The sequence below is a fragment of the Dama dama genome, chromosome 4 (assembly GCF_033118175.1).
Source record: "Dama dama isolate Ldn47 chromosome 4, ASM3311817v1, whole genome shotgun sequence".
Lineage (NCBI taxonomy): Eukaryota > Metazoa > Chordata > Mammalia > Artiodactyla > Cervidae > Dama > Dama dama.
The window spans coordinates 45272160-45292902 of record NC_083684.1 but is presented as its reverse complement, the minus strand read 5'-3'; the positions used below and the strand labels follow the sequence as shown (position 1 = coordinate 45292902).

General features: G+C 47.0%; 1 protein-coding gene across 1 annotated transcript; it reads left to right on the top strand.

Annotated features, from left to right (window-relative positions):
- Positions 1 to 7081: 7081 nt before the first annotated feature.
- On the top strand, positions 7082 to 17719 carry C4H19orf12 (chromosome 4 C19orf12 homolog). Its single transcript, XM_061138912.1, has 3 exons — positions 7082 to 7168; positions 11726 to 11911; positions 16665 to 17719. Exons 2-3 carry the CDS (start codon positions 11749 to 11751, stop codon positions 16928 to 16930), a joined length of 429 nt encoding a protein of 142 aa, XP_060994895.1. The 5' UTR covers positions 7082 to 7168; positions 11726 to 11748; the 3' UTR covers positions 16931 to 17719.
- The last annotated feature ends 3024 nt before the right edge of the window (positions 17720 to 20743 follow it).

Below are 20743 nucleotides of genomic sequence, written 5' to 3'. Positions count from 1 at the left end.
GTATGGAACTGAGAGTTGGACCATAAAGAAGGCTGAATGCTGAAGAATTGATGCTTTTGAACTGTGATGTTGGAGAAGACTCTTGAGAGTCCCCTGGACTGCAGGAAGATCCAACCAGTCAATCCTAAAGGAAATCAATCCTGAATATTCGTTAGAAGGACTGAAGCTGAAGCTCCGATACTTTGGTCACCTGATACAAAGAGCTGACTCATTAGAAAAGACCCTGATGTTGGGAAAGATTGAGAGCAGGAGGAGAAGTGGGCGACAGAGGATGAGATGGTTGGATGGCATCACTGATTCAATGGACATGAGTTTGAGCAAGCTCTGGTAGTTGGTGAAGGACAGGGAAGCCTGGCGTGCTGCAGTCCATGGGGTTGCAAAGAGTCAGACAGAACTGAGCAACTGAGCAACAACAACAACAGAATTGACTGGTTTGATCTCCTTGCAGTCCAAGGGACTCTCAAGAGTCTTCTCCAACACCACAGTTCAAAAGCATCAATTATTCAGCACTCAACCTTCTTTATGGTCCACATCTCATATCCATACATGATTACTGGAAAAACCATAGCTCTAACTATATAGACCTGTGTCGGCAAAGTAGCATCTCTGCTTTTTAATATGTTGTCTAGCTATATCATAGCTTTTCTTCCTAGGAGCAAGTGTCTTTTAATTTCAAGGCTGCAGTCACCATCTGCAGTGATTTTGGAGCCCAAGAAAATAAAATCTGTCACAGTTTCCATTGTTTCCCCATCTATTTGCCACGAAGTGATAGGACCAGATGCCACGATCTTAGTTTTTTGAATGTTGAGTTTTAAGCTACTTTTTCACTCTCCTTTTTCACCTTCACCAAGAGGCTTTTTAGTTCCTCTTCACCTTCTGCCGTAAGGGTGGTGTCATCAGTTCAGTCAGTCAGTTCAGTCGCTCAGTCATGTCCAACTCTTTGTGACCCCATGAATCGCAGCACTCCAGGCCTCCCTGTCCATCACAAAATCCAGGAGTTTACTCAAACTCATGCCCATCGAGTCGGTGATGCCATCCAGCCATCTCATCCTCTGTCGTCCCCTTCTCCTCCTGCCCCCCCGTCCCTCCCAGCATCAGGGTCTTTTCCAATGAGTCAGCTCTTTGCATGAGGTGGCCAAAGTACTGGAGTTTCAGCTTCAGCATCAGTCCTTCCAATGAACACTCAGGACTGATCTCCTTTAGGATGGACTGGTTGGATCTCCTTGCAGTCCAAGGGACTCTCAAGAGTCTTCTCCAACACCACCATAAGGGTGGTGTCATAAGAAGGTAATTAGTGTTAAAGGAGGTCATAAGGGTGGGGCCCTGATCTGATAGGATTAGTGTCCTGATAAGAAGAAACACCAGAGAGCTTACTGTCTCTCCCTGCATGTACACAGAACAGGTCATATGAGCACACAACAATAGGGCAGCTACAAGCCAAGGAAAGAGGCCTCAGCATGAAACCTACCCTTGCCATCACCATGCTCTTGGACCTTCAGTCTCCAGAACCGTGAGAAATAAATTTCTGTTCTTTGAGCCACTCAGTCTATGGTATTTGCTATGGCAGCCTGAATAGGCTAATGTATTCAGATATATTTGGAAAAATCTAGATGGCATTAAAAAATATCCTGTGCACTACATGCTAAGAACACACAAACAAATAAGCACCAGGGGTAAGTTTTCAGCCACAGTATGTACTGGAGGAAAAGAAAACCTTCTGCCATTGAACAAAGTCCCAAACAGACCACAGTTTTAAAAATAAAAAACCAACAAAAACCCAAAGCACTATTAAAGTAAAAACTACTTGGGAGAAAAAATTTCCATCCTATGAGCAATTTGAAATAAAAACTTCAGAATCATAATAGTGACTCCACTATAATTTTCTGTAATAAAACATCTATTATAACAGATATGGCAATACAATAAAAGTCCTATTGTTCCAGAAACTGTATTATAACTGAAACAGGATAATTATAGAAATACTTGCGTGAGAATTGCATGTTCAACAGAACCATTGAAAATCATTGTTCTCAGACTGAAAATAAGTCTTCCGGGTACAGAAGAACTCTTCAGTGAGATCTGAAATGGAAGACAAGGTGGATTTTTTTTTTTTTTTTTTTAATCTTTTATAGCAGCATAACCTTCCAAAGCCTCCTCAGGGCCATCTGTAACATGTCTCCAAGGGCGCATGCAGCTCTGAGTTCCACACTTTATTTGGAATACTAAAATCTAATAGTAGATTTTGAAGTAGGGCATCTCTATATTCTTTCAACAAACAGATTTTAGGGTGAATCTCAGTTCTATCAAGTTCATTTTGTAAATTCTAACTTAGAATTTGTAGCTGTTTAGAACAGCTGACCCCTGGAACTCTCTGCAGAAACCTAAACGTATGTTGAAGGCATTGCTGGTGCTGCCACTCCCCCTGCTTGCGGTTTACAGAAAACTTCTCTACTCTGTTCCTTGGGTAGTCTTCATAGTAATCCCAGGTTGTTGAGAGTGGGGGATCTCAGCCTGATTTTATAGTTGAGGAAATTCAGAGTACCTGGATGGAAGCAGGGGCAGGGAGATCTGACTGGAAACTTAAAATATTTGCACTGTAAACACACTCTTTTTACCAAGCTTGTCTGTTTATTTGATGTGGCTTTGGGGAAACTGGCAAAAATGACAAAGGAGTTGGGGGTCAGAGGGCCTGCAAGTCATCTCTTGTCACCACTACTGATTTCTAAAATTACGTGCCAGGGAACTTGGCACTTGAGAGGCTGGAGACCTGGAGGAAATTCACACAGCAGTGATGGTGGCTGTGGGAATAAGGGAGTGTGCCACGAGGAAATAATAATAATAATCATGAAATGAGGATAACACACACTCAACACCACGGCAAATATGTAGAGTGGTGCTAAGCGATGACTAAAGGGACATGATAACCATCTACAAATATTTGAAGGATGTAAACACTAAGGAAGAAGATGAATTAATTATTTAGAAGAAGAATGAGGAAGCCCAGGAGGAGCTCATTACCAGTCCCAAAGCCACCTCATCCCTCAACAACCCTTTTGGAATGAAGCTCTCCCAAGACTAAAAGCAGGCAGCTGGATGGCCCCCTGCATACAACAACCTCAACACAAGGCATAGTTGTGAATGGTATTTTTTTCTCTCTTTTAAAAAAATCTTTCTTTTTTAATTATCTGGTTGTACTGGGTCTTAGTTGCTGCATGAAAACTCTTAGTTGCAGCATGTGGGATCTAGTTCCCTGACCAGGGATAGAATCCAGGCCCCCTGCATTGGAAGTGAGGAGCCTTAGCCATCGGACCACAAGGAAAGTCCCTAAGAATGGTATCTTTATCATGCTTGCAGGTACCCATGTGCCTATTTGGATAATAATCATCATAGCTGGCATTTGCTGACTACCTGGTATTATGGACTCAATTGTGTCATCCCAAAATATATGTGAAAGTTTTGACCTTTTGTACTTATGAATATGACCTTATTTGGAAATAGGGTCTTTGCAGTTGTAATCAAGGTAGAGATGATGTCATTAGGGTGAGCCTTTACTCCAATGATTTGGCAACTCACTGCAATATTCTTGCCTGGAAAATCCCATGGTCAGAGGAGCCTAGCGGGCTGCAGACCACTGGGTTACAAAGAGTCAAAACACAACTGAGTGACTGAGCACACACATTACTCCAACATGACTGGTGCCGTATAATAAGAGGGAAATTTGGACACACACAGATACAAGGGAGAACGTCATGTGACAAAAAAGGTAGAGATGCAGCTGCAAGCCAAGGAATGCCAAGGATTGGTGGCCACCACTAGAGGCTAGATAGAACAGTCAAGGGAGGTTTTAGAGGGAGCACTGCCTGCCAACTCCTTGGACTTCTTCTTTTTTTAAAAAACCATTCACTTTTATGAATAAACACGTTAAGTTCACATGTAGTCTAAGTAAAGCTTTTCACGAAAATCCATCGTATGATCCTCAATCAAAATTCAGATTACAAGAATTGAGAAACATTCTTTTTCTTCTAATGATTTGAGAATTGTGATTTCTATGGTTTACATATTTAGTAAACAAAGATGTACATTATTGTTAGACAATAAATTTCTCTTTTGAGCCACCCAGTTTGTGGTACTTTCTTATGGGGCCCTAGCAAACTAATACACCTGGTATATGCCAAAAAGTGTGCAGAACACTTTACAGGTGAAGGTGAATGCAACCTTGGGGAAAGGACTGGGAGATGAGGAGAGTTCCTTTGGGCAGGGCTAAGGACTCAAAGGTCCTTAGGAAAGGTCTCCTGGACCCAGCATGTACCGCTACTGACCCAAAACCTTGACTCAGTGAGTACCTTGGGATAAATGATTGTCTTCAAGGCTAGAGCAAGATCCCCAGGAATCCCTAATCACCAGACAGACTATGATGTCCTTAGTGAAAGTGTTAGACACTCAATCATGTCTGACTCTTTGCAATCCCATGGACTGTAACCCATCAGGCTCCTCTGTCTATGGAATTCTCCAGACAAGAAAACTGGATTGGGCTGCCATTCCCTTCTCCAGGGAATCTTTCTGATCCAGGGATTGAATCCAAGTTCCCTGCATTACAAGTGGACTCTTTACCATCTGAGCCACCAGGGACACCCAAGGAGGTAACTTAAAGAACATGATTTAGTTTTCAAAATGACACCTGCTTTACATGTATGCTGTTATTAAGAGATTGCAAGGGTTTATGTATGTGTGGATCATCCAGCCCTGGGTCTGGGTGGGTTTATTCTGAAAGAGTTGTGTAAGTTGGGAGGTCCTCACTCATCCTCTCAAAAAAGGGGAGGATGGGGTTGCTGGCCTCAGGGGATCCCACCTGAATTCTGACTCTGGTAGGCTCTTTGAATACAACCTAGCAAACTGGGTCCATCAGGAAGAGGGTGCACTGCAAAGGCTGGGGTAGAATTGCATTTCTCACCATTCTGGGCATATGACACTCCCACTGGGGAATTTGGACCTTCATTTTCATAACTTATGATGTAATCAAGAATATTCTAGATTCCTACACATTACCTCCTTTGATCTTCAAAACAATCCTATGAGACAGGCACTATTATTACTGTCATTGCCCAAATGAGGAAACTGAGGCACAGAGAAGTTGAATAACTTTCCCCAGATCATCCAGCCAGACCTTAAGATCATAAGCATTATGAAAGCACTAAATGGATGCTGGGCCAGTGAAGAGTCACCACGCCATGATGGAGACCCCGCTGTTCTCCTCATTCATGGGACCCACTTTGCAAGAGGCTCAGCTGCCATTATGAGACTGTGGTACAGCGTGTTACATTTATGGGCTTTGATGTGTGCATTTTAAGACTTTATTCATATTAGAATGAAGCTCCCAAGTTGCTGATGGGTTGAATGTTCGCAGTACTTCTTATAGCTAACCTTCTCTAGAGGGGCCCCACCCTTCAAGTTTCTTTCCCTTCCAGCATTTTCCTGCCACCCTGTCCTTTCCTCCCCATCTCTCCAGGAGTGAGTGAAAGGGCCCAGTTCCTTAATGTGCCACCAGAGGGAGCTGGCCTGCGGAGAAACAGGAGAATCTTAACCAGGCCCAAACCTGAAGACACCCCAGGGAGTTGGGCTATTCTTTATCTTGGTTAATTTTCACTTTCAGTTTTGGAATGTCACCCAAACTCATAAAGCTCCTATTCAGGAACAAATGCAGTTATTTCAGGGGAACTTATTTGTGGCAGGGGAACTCTGGTTAATGCTATAGGCCCCTTTTCACATTAGTGACAGAGTGGAAACAGAAGTAACAAAAAGATGATAAAGAATACAAAGTTTCAGTTAACTAACCTAACATATATAAATTCTAGAGATCTACTATACAGAATCGTATCTGTAGTTAACAATACTGTAGTGTACACTGAAGTGTGCTAAGCTTACCACATCTCCACACACAAAAGATAGTAATAATAAAGGAGATGGAAGGAAACATCCAGAGGTGATGTATACACTTATGGCCTTGATGGTGGTGATGATTTCACGGGTATAAATTCATCCCTAAACTCATCAACTTTTGTATACATCAAATATGTACAGCTTCTTGTATGTAAATCATACTTCAGTAAAGTGAAATATCTACCTATATATCTATAGCTCACACACGAACATACCCAAGGGACTTTCCCATTCAGAAAAAAAAAAAAAAAAAATTGGTAGTTTGAAAGAAGCCGACTCTCTGGGTGCCCACAGCACTCAGGAAGGCAAGCCAGAGGGCCTGTTACAAGTAAGGGCTTTGAGCCAGGTGGACCCAGGATGGAGTCTGGACCCTGACACTCCCTACCTTGCTGGACCTGGGTAGACCACCCTCTCTGAGCCTTGGGGCCTTCCTTCTCCTTGTCTGTAATATGGCAATGGGAACCAGGCCTACGCTGCAGGATTGAGGGAGATAGCCCACGGAAAGCCCCCAGAAGCCTTTTTCAGCTTTGAGATGGTTCCAGGCCAGCCCGTGTATGTGGGGGTTGGAGGAGATGGGTAGAAGGCTCCTCCACGAGCCGCTCCAAAGCATCCCCTGGCCCTTCTCTGACCTGCCTCCCTCACGCCTTTGCACCCTCCCAGGAGGCTCCCCAATCTCAGCTTTCCCTGGAAGCTGGACCTCCTCTTTCCTTGGAACCCCAGGAGAAAGGGGGCGCAAAATCTTTTCAAACCCCCAGACGCAGAGGCCGCCGGTGTCCGCACTGCGGCCGGCTGACGTTTGACTCTGCCAGGTGCATTCAGCGAACATTAACTCAGCCCTTCGCCGAGGCCGCGGCGTTCCTCCCGAACCGGGACACGAGGGGTGGGGGGAGTGTCTCGGTAGTGAGTGAAAGGCCAAAGCGAGACAGGGCCTCCCAGGAGGCCCCCGGGCTTGAGTAAGAACTAAAGGAACTCCGACCTAGTATGGGGGTGAGCGGGTGGAGGGCAGGGCTGCGCGCGGCCTCGGGGCCCCAGCGATCCCGCTCCAGGCGCCCCATCCTGGCAGGCGCTCGCAGAGCGGAGCCGGGGCCGGCAGCACAGCGGCAGGGGCGGCGCCCCGGAAGGCCCCGCGCGGACGAGCCGGAAGGCGCGGGGGCGGGGCCTGCGCGCCCGGCGGGGAGGCCTGCTGTCCACGCGCCTGCCGGCCTGTGACCTCGCGGCGCCGCCTCCGCAGGTAAAGGGCCCCGAGCCGCCGCCGGAGCCAAGGGGGCGCCCGGAGCAGCGCCAGGGCAGACGGTCTTAGTCCATTTATTTTCCTTATGGAGAAACGGGGGAACGAAGGGATGTGTGTGCTGTCGCCGCCCGCAGGAACTCCTGTGTGTGCGTGCGCGGGCGCGCGCGTGTCGCTTCCCGCAGGAACCCGGGTGCGCGTCTGGCGGGTGTTATATCCGCAGGGTGGGGCACTCCTGGCCTTGCCCTCTGGGGAGAGAATTTGGACGCCAGATTAGAGATGATGAGGAAGGGATGTTAGTGATTTAGGGGCGGGGAGATTAGCCTTGTGGGGACTGATAGCTTGTCTTTTTTTTGCCCTCACTGGGGGGCATGTGGGATCTTCGTTCCCCGACCCAGGATCAAGCCTGTACCTCCTGCATTGGGAGCGGGGAGTCCTAACCACTGGACCGCCAGGAAAGTCCCTCTTTATCCTTTTTGTTTGTTTAAAGAAATAGGAATGTTTTGAGAGGGTGTTGCTCAAGGGCCAAGCAGGTAGATAAGGTGTGCTCCTGTAGGACCCTGCTCAGCTCTGGCCTGGATTGCTGCAGAAGGCCTTTCCCGTGTGGCTTGTACTTTTGATTTTTCAGGAGAATCAGAAATCTGAGGTGTATGTGAAATCTCTTGATTTTAAAAATTCTAGCAACTATTTTATTTAATTTATGTATTTGGCCTCAATGCATGTGGTATTCTAGCTCCCCCACCAGGGATCCAGCCCTCATCTCCTGCACCGGAAAGTGAAGTCTTAACCACTGGACTGCCAGAAAGTGAAAGTATCTCAGTCCTGTTTGACTCTCCCCGCCCCATGGACTGTACAGTCCATAGAATTCTCCAGGCCAGAATACTGGAGTTGATAGCTGTTCACTTCTCCAGGGGATCTTCCCAACCCAAGGATCAAACCCAGGGCCCCCACATTGCAGGCAGATTCTTTACCAGCTGAGCCCCTAGGGAAGCCCAGGACTGCCAGGGAAGTCCCTAATACATTTTTTAGAAGTCTGATCTGACTGTATTTGCTGATGGGATTCAATGTCTGTACTGGGGCATAGAGAGGTGGAAAGACATGGTTTATAGGAGCCAGTGGGCACACTGGAGCTTTATAATAAAGTCCACCAGAGAAGTAAAAAGTACTGAGGATTGCAGGTGAACAACATCACTGAATCTTAAGAGGCCCTGCTTTTTTAATTTTTAAAAAGAGCTTTGTGCATGGAGATCTGTGTTAGCTCTGCAGCCTTCCTCTCCTCATCTCACAATCTGGTCCATCTCAGAAAGCCAGGCTGCAGTCCCAGGGCCAGGCTCATCTCCCTCTCCCCCAGATCCCTACTATAATCAGCAGACCAGCCTGGGTGCTTGCAAGAAACCAGGGCTTCACATTGGTATTTGCCTTCCCTGTGGCTGGCAGATGGACTTCCTGTGATCCGAGTCTGTTTTGTGGACAAATCTGATTCTGAAATAGGTGAGATATGGTTGTAGAGGGGGTTACCCTCCCACCCCATTGAGGTCTGTCCCAAAAGAGTGCTGCCTCCTTCTTCTTCACCCACTTCTCTGCCACTTACTGACTAAGGCGGCTGGAGTGGGAGAAGGAAAAACAGGACTGGCTTCCTTCCTCAATCAGGCAACCCTGGAGAAGTTGGGAGGCTGAGCTTTTTAGCAGGGAGTCAGGAGATGGTGCTGCAGACTTTTCTTCCACAGCAAGGAAGAAAAGATGCTCCAGCTTCTGCAGTGATTCTTACAAGGAAATTAAACCAGCGGTCTCTTGGACGGAGGCAGCCACCATGCCAGTGGTCTACTCATGGTGTGGATCCATTGAACCCAGCAGGAGCTAGGCCACTTCTCCTCCCCTCCCACACACCATGGCACCTGCTGGCCCACTAGTCATACAGAGCTCTGGACTTGAACCTTGTGCTGACTCGACTGGGCTAAGTGGAGGTTAAAAGTGGTGTTTGCACAATGATGCCTCATTAGTCCCTGTGGGTTTTGACTTAAAGTCATTCAGAGCGGGTTGGAAGCTGGTTTTGTTTTTTGTTTTTTTTTTAAATAGACCATACAGGCTGAAGTGGGTATGTATCTCCAGCCTCTTTTACATGCCTTTTCTTGCTGTGCAGAAACTGTTTGGAGAATACAGATCTGTAATTCTGCAGAAAACCTGGCATATGGGCAGAATGTGCTGGCCTAGAAACCAGCCTTGCAGATCAAGTGTGGCAAGGCTCGGGGTCTTCATGCCTCTGGGAATGCAAGGGGCCTTCCCAGGACCTGAGCTTCTTCTCCCTTTTTTCTGCAAAACTGACAGATAAAAAGCTAGGTGTAAACCAGAGCTAAGCTAGAAGGTGATTAGGTATTTTATAGGATGATTTTTAGCTTTTTAAAAGGTTTTATCATGAGATTAGTTCCTTTGGTTATCTTAATAGGTATCTGAAATTAAACATTTTGTTTGCATAGCTTTACAAGCCCATGGCTATTGGGTAAATCAGGTTAGTTCCTCCCTCCTCCCATTTCTAAGTGCAATTCTTTCGCTGTTATAATGCTATAATGTCATCTTGACATTTGTGCCTGGAAAATTTTTGACTTCTGGAAGGGTGGAAGGGGGCTGTCTTGCAGGTAGGAAGGGGTTGGGGCATGTGCTATGCCTACACGTGGTCACCTCTGGTGAACAGAAGGGCCTGGAAGCCAGGAGGCATTTTAGCGGATCCAGGACACCTGGGAGCCAGAGCAAGGACAAGCACACCTGAATTTTCCTCTAGTCCCTTGGGCAGCCTTGCAGGGCTGCCCCTCCACTGCCTCTCACACTCCTGGTAAATGGACACATCTGGAGCACACCTCTTGCATTCTGAATTCAAGGACTGAGTAGCAGATATCAGACATCTTAAGTCATTCTGTCATAGAGTCTTGCTGTTCAAAAGTGAGGGCACAATTTCAGCTGGGGGCTTGTAAATACAGAATCTCACCCTACCTATATGGGTAGTATTTAACAAGGTCTTCAGTGACTCCAATGTGCTGGTGGAGAATCACTGATATCAAGAATATCAAAAGGAGGAACTTCCCTGATGGTCCAGTAGTCAAGAGTCTGAGCTCCCAATGCAGGGGGCTACAGGTTCAATCCCTGGTTAGGGATCTAAGACCCCCCTTGCCACATAGCATGGGCAAAAAATAAAAAGAATATTAAAAAGAAAAAGAGGGTAAATTTTCAGGGCCTGGAGAAAAGGATCCCACTTACCTCCCCTGGGACTACAAAGAAGTTCTGACTGGTATAGATCCACAGATTTATTCTAAAGGCTCAGAGTTCTCTCTCAGAATTGGGAGGATAATTTTACATTAGGGTAATTCTGGATTTTCCTTGGGTTTAAAAACAACTCATACTTCCAGAAGATATTGAATAGGTCCTGCTCCAAACTTCCATGATCAGATTCCTTGTAAATGTCTGTGTCTCACAGCCTTGATTGAAAAGGGAAGTGTTGGTGAGAGAGGAAGGTACCCACCCAAGTCTTGGGTCCAGCCAAGGCTGGAAGAAGGAGAACTGCTCGTTGCTATTTTGATTTTACTTCCTGTCCTGCCAGGAGGCCATCAGTGCCAAGGTTCTCCATTCCCACCAACCTTGGGGTAGTTAGTGCCTGCCCTACCTCCACCCTTGCCCCGGGCTGTTTTTTTCCTGCTAGTGTGGCAAAGAGTTTCCTGACCCCAGAGAATTTTTCTAAAGGTCATTGTTCCAAAGTCTGTCCATCCATCTGTCATCTGTTCACCCATATGGACTTCTTTGATTCTTTTATTCTCTGGCTGTTTCATCTTACCATGTCATCCTGCCCCTGCCTTTAATATCCCATGGGTAAAACTGGATTGACTCTGAGTAGTTGCTTGTTGAAGCCATTGGTATATGTTAGGAAGAGAATGTCCATTTAGAAACCATCATATCTGAGAGTTTGCAGTATTAACAGTCTCGCTCCAGGTGAGACTTTGCATCCATCCTGCTAACACCTTGTAGGAATCCAGCCTGTAGGTGGTTTATCTTCATCTTACAGGTGAGAAGCCTGCCACTCTGCTGGGTCGTCCTGTGGCTACAAGGCTGTGTGGTTACAGAGTCTGTGCCTCCCCCTTCTCTGGCTTGGCGGGAGCCGAGATGCCCTGTCACAGAGAAGTGGACCCAGGGCTGGGACTTGTGCACTCCGCCCAGCTTTGTGCGTGGGGATTGTCTGGGCTAGCTGAAGGGCCCTGATACAAGAGAGCTCAGAATTGCATCACTCGTGATGAACTGGTCGAGCATGTGGCCAGGATTGTCCCTTAATCTGTCATAAATCAGAAGTTAGACTGCAGAGAAGACCTTTCACCCACTCTGCTGATCCTGTCTACTTAATAACTGAATGCTGCCCTGCTTTCTGTTTGGCAAAGGACTTGCCGCATGACTGGGTGTGCTGTCCATCCTGCACACGGCAGAGATCCTGTTCTCTACCAAACATGGGGGAACCTTCCTTAAAACTTGAGGAAGAGTAACATTTGGGTGGAAGGGCCCTTCACTCATTGCATCTGTCCTTAGGAGCACTTACCCCGAGGTCCGCCATGATGCCCGTGGCGGTGGAGGACGTCATGAGGTTGCTGTGCTCCATCTCCGAGGAGAGGAAGATGAAGGCGGCTGTCAAGCACTCCGGGAAGGGTGCTCTGGTCACCGGGGCCGTGGCCTTCGTTGGTGGCTTGGTGGGCGGTCCACCGGGACTAGCCGTTGGTAAGTGCAGATGCCTCACAGGGACAGTGCAGTTGTTGGGAAAAGGCCTTTGAAACCACAGAGACATCATAAAAGCCTCTGTCCTGTGTGAGAAATTTGTCGCGTTGAGGTCACGTCTGTGAAGTGATCTTTGGGCACATGATCAGTCCTGTAAACACCACCAGCTTCTTTGTGAATGTCTCAGAAGTCCAGGGCTCTCTCAAAAGGCATCTGTGTCATCAAGGCCGGGAGGACATCTTTCTCCCAGAATGTGTCCTAGAGCCAGAGGATTTCAGGGTGTCCCGGGTTTTGGACAGTCTCCCTCCCCCCATCACCGTTAGACATCCAGATAGGAAGCTGAGATTTGCTGAGCACCTCCTGAGGGGTGATGCTGAAGAGCCACTGAATGTGAATTCATTCACAGAGTGCTTCCCTAGTCTGAAAGCAAGCAGTCCAGCTCAGGGAAAGCAACAAGCTAGCTCCTAGAGTGGTCATCATCCCTGCCCCTTCTTTTACCACCTGCTTCTATTTGGGAACTTGTTTCTGGCAGTAAATGAAAGTTTGGCTGATCTTCCCATCATTCTTTGTAGCTAGAATGAAGCTGCTTCCTTTGGATTAGGAGCAGAAAGAATTCCTATGTGGTCTGAACTGTGGGCCGGGGGTGTTGTCAGAGAGCTGGCTGCTGTCCAGGCCTGACCTGTGGAGGGGCCAGACAAGGTCTTCCTCGAGGTGTGTCAGATGGACCCTGCAAAACAGGGCTAGGACTGCTGCCCTGGGCTCAGCAAATATTTACCGAATGCCTCCTTTGTGCTGGTAGCTTGTGCTGGGGATACAGAGCCTGAGAAAGCTCACAGGCTGGTGGAAACGCTTTCTATGTGGCTTGTAGTCTTCACATGAATACAGGCTAGAGAGATGACTGCTTTTCTTCCCAGCTCAGGGGAAAGGCTTCCAACTTTCCTCTTCCCTCCCGTAGTAGGATTGACATTTGAGGACGTTGTATCAAGCTGAGGCCACACTGAGGAGAAAAAACTCAGCTTGTGGGTGACCCTAGATCTTCCATCTATACATTACCATTTCCAAACACTGTGAGTTAGTGAGTCCTGCCTTCAGCTTCTTGCCATCCAGGAAGTGTTCCCATGGGGGAGGAGACAAGGCCATTGCTATCTTCCTCAGTGACATCCTTTATCTTTGTCCCACCCCATCTGATGTGCTCAAAAAGGGCTAGCTGGGATCATTTATCACATAGCTGTGCCCAGATGCCATTTTGGGAGCACATATTTTATTCAGATTGAGCAAAAGCTGGTAGAGGACAAGCTGTCAGCAAAGGGAACCCCGGGGATTGGCTACTCGCAGCCCCTAGGTCATGGGCAGGAGCATCATTTTACCAGAAAACAAAGGAATTTTCTCTTCTCCAAAGAGTTGGTAATTTCTTGGTTGATATTTCCTGGCGACTTTTTGCATTAAGTGCTGCTCTAAATCAGATATTGATGTTCTCATAAAGGTTTAGTGCAGATGAGTGCAACTCTTGTCAGCGCTAAGCATTTCACTGATGTCATGGGGAAAAGTTCACTAAAACTTGTAAGTGACTGACCCTCCCTCCCTGGAATGCTCCTTCCTTTCTGTGTGGGGGGAAGTCTGTCCAGGGCAGTGTTCAGCCTCCAAGACATAAGGCTGGCCTGTTTCCTGCATCTCAGGAGGTGTGTGCTACCAGGTACTTCCACACTTGGTTTCCTAAAATGTCGCAAGATTTACTTATTGATGGCTGCGTCCAGCCTGAAAGTGGGTTCTCTCTGGCTCAGGCTGCGTTCTTTTGGATAAACTCTTTATTTTGGAATAATATTAGATTTACAGAGAAGTTGCAAAAACAATGCCGAGAATTTCCATGTATGTGTCATCCATTTTCAGCTCCCCTAATGTTCACATCTTATATTACCACGGCACACTTGTCAAAACTTAGAAACCCAGCCTAACATGACTGTTAACTATTCTTCAGGCTATATGTGGATTTTATCAGTTTCTGCATCCAAGATGTTTTTCTGCCCCAGCTCTAGCTCAAGACCACACACTTAATCCTCATGTCTCCTTAGTCTCTCCAGTTTTATTATTTTTTTTCCACTCTTAATTTTCCCCCCATGTGGGCCATTACAGAGTATTGAGTAGAGTTCCCTGTGTTATACAGTGAAGTCGCTCAATCGTGTCCGACTCTTTGCGACCCCATGGACCGTGCCCACCACCACCCCAGGCTCCTCCATCCATGGAATTTTCTAGGCAAGAGTTACTGGAGTGCGTTGCCATTTCCTTCTCCAGGGGATCTTCCCAACCCAGGGACTGAACCCGGGTCTCCTGCATTGTGGGCAGACGCTTTAGTGTCTGAGCCACCAGGAATCCCAGTAAAGAACCCCTTATACAGTAGTAGGTCCTTATTAGTTGTCTATTTTATGTAGCGTAGGGTGTCTATGTCAATCCCAGTCTTCCAGTTTATCCCTCTCTCCTCATCCTCTGGTAACCATAAGTTTCTTTTCTGTTTCTGTAGTAGAAAACCTCTATAACTCTATTTCTGTTTTGTAGATAAGTTCTTTTATACATTTTTTTTTAGACTCCACATATAAGCGCTATCATATGATCTTTGTCTTTCTCCTTCTGACTGACTTCACTCAGTATGACAATCCATGTTGCTGCAGATGGCATTGGTTTGTTCTTTCCTATGGCTGAGTAACATTCCATACACGTGTACCACATCTTCTTTATCCAGTCTTCTGTTGATGGGCGTTTAGATTGCTTCCATGTCCTGACTATTGTAAATAGTGCTGCAGTGCATATGGGGGTGCATGTATCTTTTCAAATTATGGTTTTCTCCAGGTGTATACCCAGGAGTGGGATTGCTGGATCATACCGTAACTCTGTCTTTAGTTTTTTAAGGAACATCTATGCTATTCTCCATAGTGACTATTTGGCACAGTGGTAACTCACATCTCAGTGACACAAGAGATGCGAGTTCAATCCCTGGGTTGGGAAGATGCCCTGGAGAAGGAAATGACAACCTACTCCAGTATTCTTGCCTGGAAAATCCCATGAACAGAGGAGCCTGGCAGGCTACAGTCCATGGGGTCGCAAAGACTCGGACATGACTGAGCAGAGCACATCGTGGCTGTACCAGTGTACGTTCCCCCAACAGTGTAGGGGGGTCCCCTTTTCTCCACATCCTCTCCAGCATTTATTGTTTGTAGGTGTTTTGATGATGGGCATTCTGACCAGTGTGCAGTGATAGCTCTTTGTAATTTTGATTTTGCATTTCTCTAATAATTTGTGATATTGAGCATTTTTTCATGTGCCTTTTAACCATCTGTGTATCTTCTTTGGATAAATGCCTAGTTGGATCTTCCATCCATTTTTTGCTTGGGTTGTCTGGGGTTTTTTTTTGTATGAGCTGCATGCTCCAATATACATGTTGGTGTATATTGGAGACTAATCCCTTGTCGGTTGCTTTCTCCCATTCTGAGGGTGTCCCCAGTCTTGTTTTCTGCTGCTTTGATACTTTTGAGGAGTACTGGTCAGGTATTTTGGAGAACTCCTCTCAGTTTGGGTTTGCCTGATGTCCTCCTCACAAGTAGACAGTGGATCTTTGGGAAGAATACGGTGGCGCCTCTCGTCACACATTTCAGGGACGCATGACACCCACAGCACCTCCTTGAGATGCTCGGCTTGATCACCTGACTGGCGTCAGGTTTGTTAGTCTTCTCCACTGAACAGTTACTGTTTCCCCTTTCCTACTCTTCTCTTTTGAAGAAAGTCACCAAGTCCAGCCAGCCTGCATTTTTTCAGTATCCAATCACCAATATTTAAAACTTGTAAGACTATTAAAAGATATAAACCTGGTATTCCATGTGGCAGCAGTTGGCTGGCATGGGGTAGCCACTTCTCCTTTAGACACGTACCAAGCTCTCCAGGTCACCACAGTCCCACTCAGCCCACTTCACTCCTTTCAGTGACCTGCTTGGGCCCTGCAGACACTTGAGTTTGAGACCCTTACCCTAGGACGTCTTCCTATAGCAGGCTGCACCTGACCTGCTTAAAGAGAACTTTCCATTGAACTTGGAACTCGTCTGGTCCCAAGATAGCATGCTTTGACTTTGATAATAATAAATTTACATATAAAAGTAATGTTTGTGCCCTTTTGGGGTAGCAGAAAAAGAAATAGTTGAATACATTAAATTTGTTATTTATCATCATACAACTTTGGAAGGGTTGTTTGAAAAACATTGCTTCAGGAGAAAATACCTTGTCATCTGTCACCGTCCCCAGGGTCCTTGAACCAGGTGGTTCCACTAAAGATTTCAAAGCTCAGGTCTCAGGCACATGTTCTCCACCCAGCGGAGGAAACTCAGCCTCATCAGAGATGGTTCTCCCTGAAAATGCATTTGCTTCTCAGCCTTCTCCTTTGAGATGAGAGAGGTTTTTATGGAAGCATGAAAACCTTCAGCCCATGAGGATTTTAGTTAGCATAGGTCTCAGGGGGTGAGATGCTTCATGTTGCACTGTGAGCGCAGAGCTTAGGAGAGGGCATGTGTGAGTGTCAATTATCTGAGCCAAATGGATCAAAGACCACGTAAACCTTTGCCCTCCGCCCTGCTGGTGGAGCAGACATGAAGCTGAGCCCGTCCTGACCCGTTCACGAATGTGCTCACTCGTCATGACAGTGGACGTGTGCTCAGCAAGAACCTGTGGCCATCATTTATGAATAAGGCCGACTAATTGAGTCCTTCCTGTTTTCTAGGGGGGGCCGTCGGGGGTCTGTTAGGTGCATGGATGACGAGTGGACAGTTTAAGCCAGTTCCTCAGATCATAATGGAGCTACCGCCTGCCGAGCAGCAGAAGCTCTTTAACGAAGCCACTGCCATCCTCAGGCACCTGGAGTGGACGGACGCCGTGCAGCTGACCATGCTGGTCATGGGCAGCGAGGCCCTGCAGAAGCAGCTGCTGGCGATGCTGGCCAACTACGTCACCAGGGAGCTGCGGGCAGAAGTGCAGTACGACGACTAGGCCTCGGCCCTGGGAAGTGGGGTCCGTTTGGATGATTCCCCCGACTCACGGGAGGTGACCGGGGAGCTGTGGGAAGCCCACATCATCAGAGTATTACCTAAACTGTAGCAGCATCTCCTGCTGAAGAGGCTGCTGCTCTGCTAGGTCATGTTGTGGAAATTATGGGAGAAGATGCTGCGCTTTATGGCTGTGTGCGCCTGTGTGTCCTGACAGCCTTTGAGGGGGAAGCTGGCGAATAGCAAGGCTGTGCCTGCTGCCATGTGGTGGCGGTTTTTTGAATCCACACTTGCTCACACAGGAGCCAGAAGCAGGTCAGCACGTTCAGTCTCTCATCTCATTGCAAGAAGATGACGCCTGTCCAGGCACCCATTGCAGGACACCTTGGGACCTGGGGGGCTGGCCCCTGCTGGAATCAAGTTTACCTCTTGATTATCCTTTCACCGCCCAGTGACTTCTGAGTGGCCTCAAGGAGGGGGCAGTCGGCCTGCTGAGTGAAGCCAAGAATGCCAGTGGCGCTCTGCCCCTCCCCCACTAGCTGCCAGACTACCTTCTCACCCTCCTGGGGGGGCTTGCTGTCCCCATCTGAACAGTCACGGTAGTTCTTTTGTTCAGCTTTTTAAATTAAGTATTTTCAGTAAAAGTATTTCTCTTTCTGAAGTGGTAGGATCATAAACTTACCTAGACACAGGAAACATCTCCATCCTAAATTTCCCTAATACTGTTTTTGCTTTGCTTTCAGAACCACAACTTGACTGTCATCAAATCACAGTAAATGTTTTCTGAATAGTCCTTTTCTCCACCTATTCTGTGTAAAGTGTCTCTAAGATTCAAAGTCGTGTGCTTGGAACACAAAGGAAGAGAACGGATTTGTGGCTCTAAAGAGTGAATGAAAGCTCTGGATTCCTGGGCCCGACACCTGAGGCTCCAGGCTGCTGTGGTTCCCAGGGCTGCCAGCGTGCGCACACTGCCGGGCCTCCCCTGGCAACCACAGGGCGTCCCTTGGGTCTCTCCAGGGAGCTGGAAGGAGGCTTCACTAGCCCCCCTGGGTACAGCGGAAGGCACTCGTGTGGAGCAGAGATAGTATCCTGCACCTTCTTTGGATAAAGGAAACTTCAGGGCAAATTTGAACCCAAGGTGATTAAGGAAGGATCAGGCTTTTATCTCAGAAAAGTTGCTCTTTATCCGGCCTCATCTAGCACTCATCAGGTACCCTTCACAGGTCAAGTGCCTGGGGTTGATGAGGCCACTTGGTCATTTTCCCTGCTCAGGTCAATGAGGGAGCAGGGCAGGGTCCTTTTAGATGATTCTCCTGACACATAGAAGGTGACTGGGAAGTTTGGGGGGATCCCACCCACTCATTACTTGTGTTGGGTCCTACTCTGCGAGGCTCAGGGGACACAGGTGGTCCCAGCTCAAAGGTCCTACACCAGTGTCCACTGGATCCCTCCCCTGACCTGCCTGCCGTTACCCCTGGGAAAGCCACTCTGGGGAGATGGCCTGATTCCTGACCAGACAGGTGTCAGATGAAGCAGGCCTTACAGAATGAAGTCACTGGCCTAGCCAGGTCCTGGGTGACTTGTGGTAGACTCTGGGCCCAAGAGGAGTCCAGACCTTGAGTCTCATCTCTCCCAGGAGGTGAAAGCACTTTCCTTTCACGCTCTCCTCACAGTAACTGTGGCTTAGTATTTCTTCATCTTTTTTGAAAATTTTTGACTTATTTATTTTTGAAAATTAGGAGACACCAGAAGGTATAAATGGAAAATGAAGGCATTCTCCTATGCTGGCTGCTGCTCCAGACCCTTTCCAGATACACCACTGTACCAATTTCTTCTGTATTCCTGTTTTTAGACAGTCTTTTGTTTGTCAGTGTTTATTGCTGAAAACATAGAAAAATCCAGAAAAATACAATGAAATAAAAACCATTAAATTATCACCACCCAAAAAAAAACCCACTGTTAGCACATTTGGCGTACTTTGTGCAAACTTTTTAATGGTATGTATGTTTCTAACCTATTTGCATCTTTACTGTTTAGACCCTTTGAACACTTTTACCAATTAGCATTAAATAACACTTGTGATGTAATTTGAACTCCCTTGTGAACATGTGTAATGGCTTTATAATATTCCATTGCACTAAACCATATACCTGCTACAGTGTCTTTTATAGGTCTTTACTATTATAGTGGTAACATTTTTATGAACACTTTTGTGTTAATATTCTGTTCATATTTTAGATTATGATAGTCTGTAGGATAGATTCCTCAATGTGAAATTGTTGCATTTAAAAGTATGTAATGTTTTTTACAATGGGTGGATAGCATCACTGACTCAGTGGACATGAATTTGAGCAAACTCCAGAAGATAGTGAAGGACAGGGAAGCCTGGTGTACTGCAGTCCATGGGGGTCTCAGAGAGCCAGACACAACTTAGCAACTGAACAACAACAATATTTTTAAGGCTCTTGTTATATTCAGTCAAAATTCTTTCAGAGAGGCAGTATCAATAATTTGTTCTTCCAACAGCAAGTTTGGGGGATGCTCATCTTATCACATCCTCACCAGGAAATAGAATGACGGTGTCTTAAAGCTTTATTAATTTGATGGGTGATTACTGACATCTTGGTTTGATTCACTTATCTTTGGATTATGAGTGAGGTGGACAAGGTTGGGGTGAGCTCCTGGGGGCTACCTGCCCAGGTGGTGCTGAGAGCTCCAGGACCCTGGGGCCCAGGCCTAGCAGAGGGTGAGGGGGCCCTGGTGTGAGCAGACAGCCGGCGGGGGCAGCGGCTGGCCAGGCGGTGGCCAGGAAACAGCAGGAGAGTGCCCGCGGGGTGAGGAGGCAGCTGAGGAGGAAGCCTTGTTGGGGGACCCAGTAATTATAAAAAGAAACCATCTGCTCTGGGCTGGTTATTAACCTGCTTCGAGTGTTGCTGTGACAGTGCCGGGCAAGATTTTTCTCAGGCAGATGGTATATTTTTAGCTAGAATGAACTTTATTTATTTATTTATTTTTATTTTTGAGATGTCTGGCTTGGAAGTAAACACTAGGGTGTGTTGCAATGCTGGAGGCGGGGAGCACTGGCGCGCAGGGTGTGGAGGAAGGGTCCTCTCCGCGTTACTTATTGAGAGGCGCCATCTAGCGGGCAAGCGGGCACATCCTTTCGCCTCTTCCCTCAGCCGGGCCTGCAGAGCCTTCTCTCTGAGTCTCCAGCCAGGCCAGGATGTGGCTCCACAAGGAGGCTGTTTTATGAGTTCCCCTTGGGACAGGGCTGCGGCCTTCCTGAGGTTTTAATAAGCCGTGAGCAGAACATCAACCATGTCTGCTGCAACCTTTTTGCATATAAACCAGAATGTCTCTCAATCCCAAACAATCAACATATGGCAATTAAGCAATGCCAGGATTCATCTAAACCACACAGGGAAAAGGCACTGTCTGATGTGTTTTCAGCTTGTTGGGAGGAGATAAATAACTTTATTAGCCGGAGGTGGCTTCTCGGACCATTATGATAACAGCGGGTCAGGAGTCAAAGCTTGGGCCTGGCTCCCTGCATCACAGGCTCAGGCAGCTATGGTACCACACATGCTGGCAAGTGGAGGAAGTTGAGAAGTGTTTTTCTAAACAGTTGAGGTGGTGGCTATTTCTTTAATTTTTGTGGGTTTTCAGGGGAGGACTTTACTCTCTCTCATTTGAATTAAACAAATACAAGGATAATATCTAGGAGATATCTATTACATGCCAACTAATTAGTATAAGTGAATGCAAATGATCAAACCCAGAATGGGCAGGACTGTGGGTAAACAATGTATATACCTAC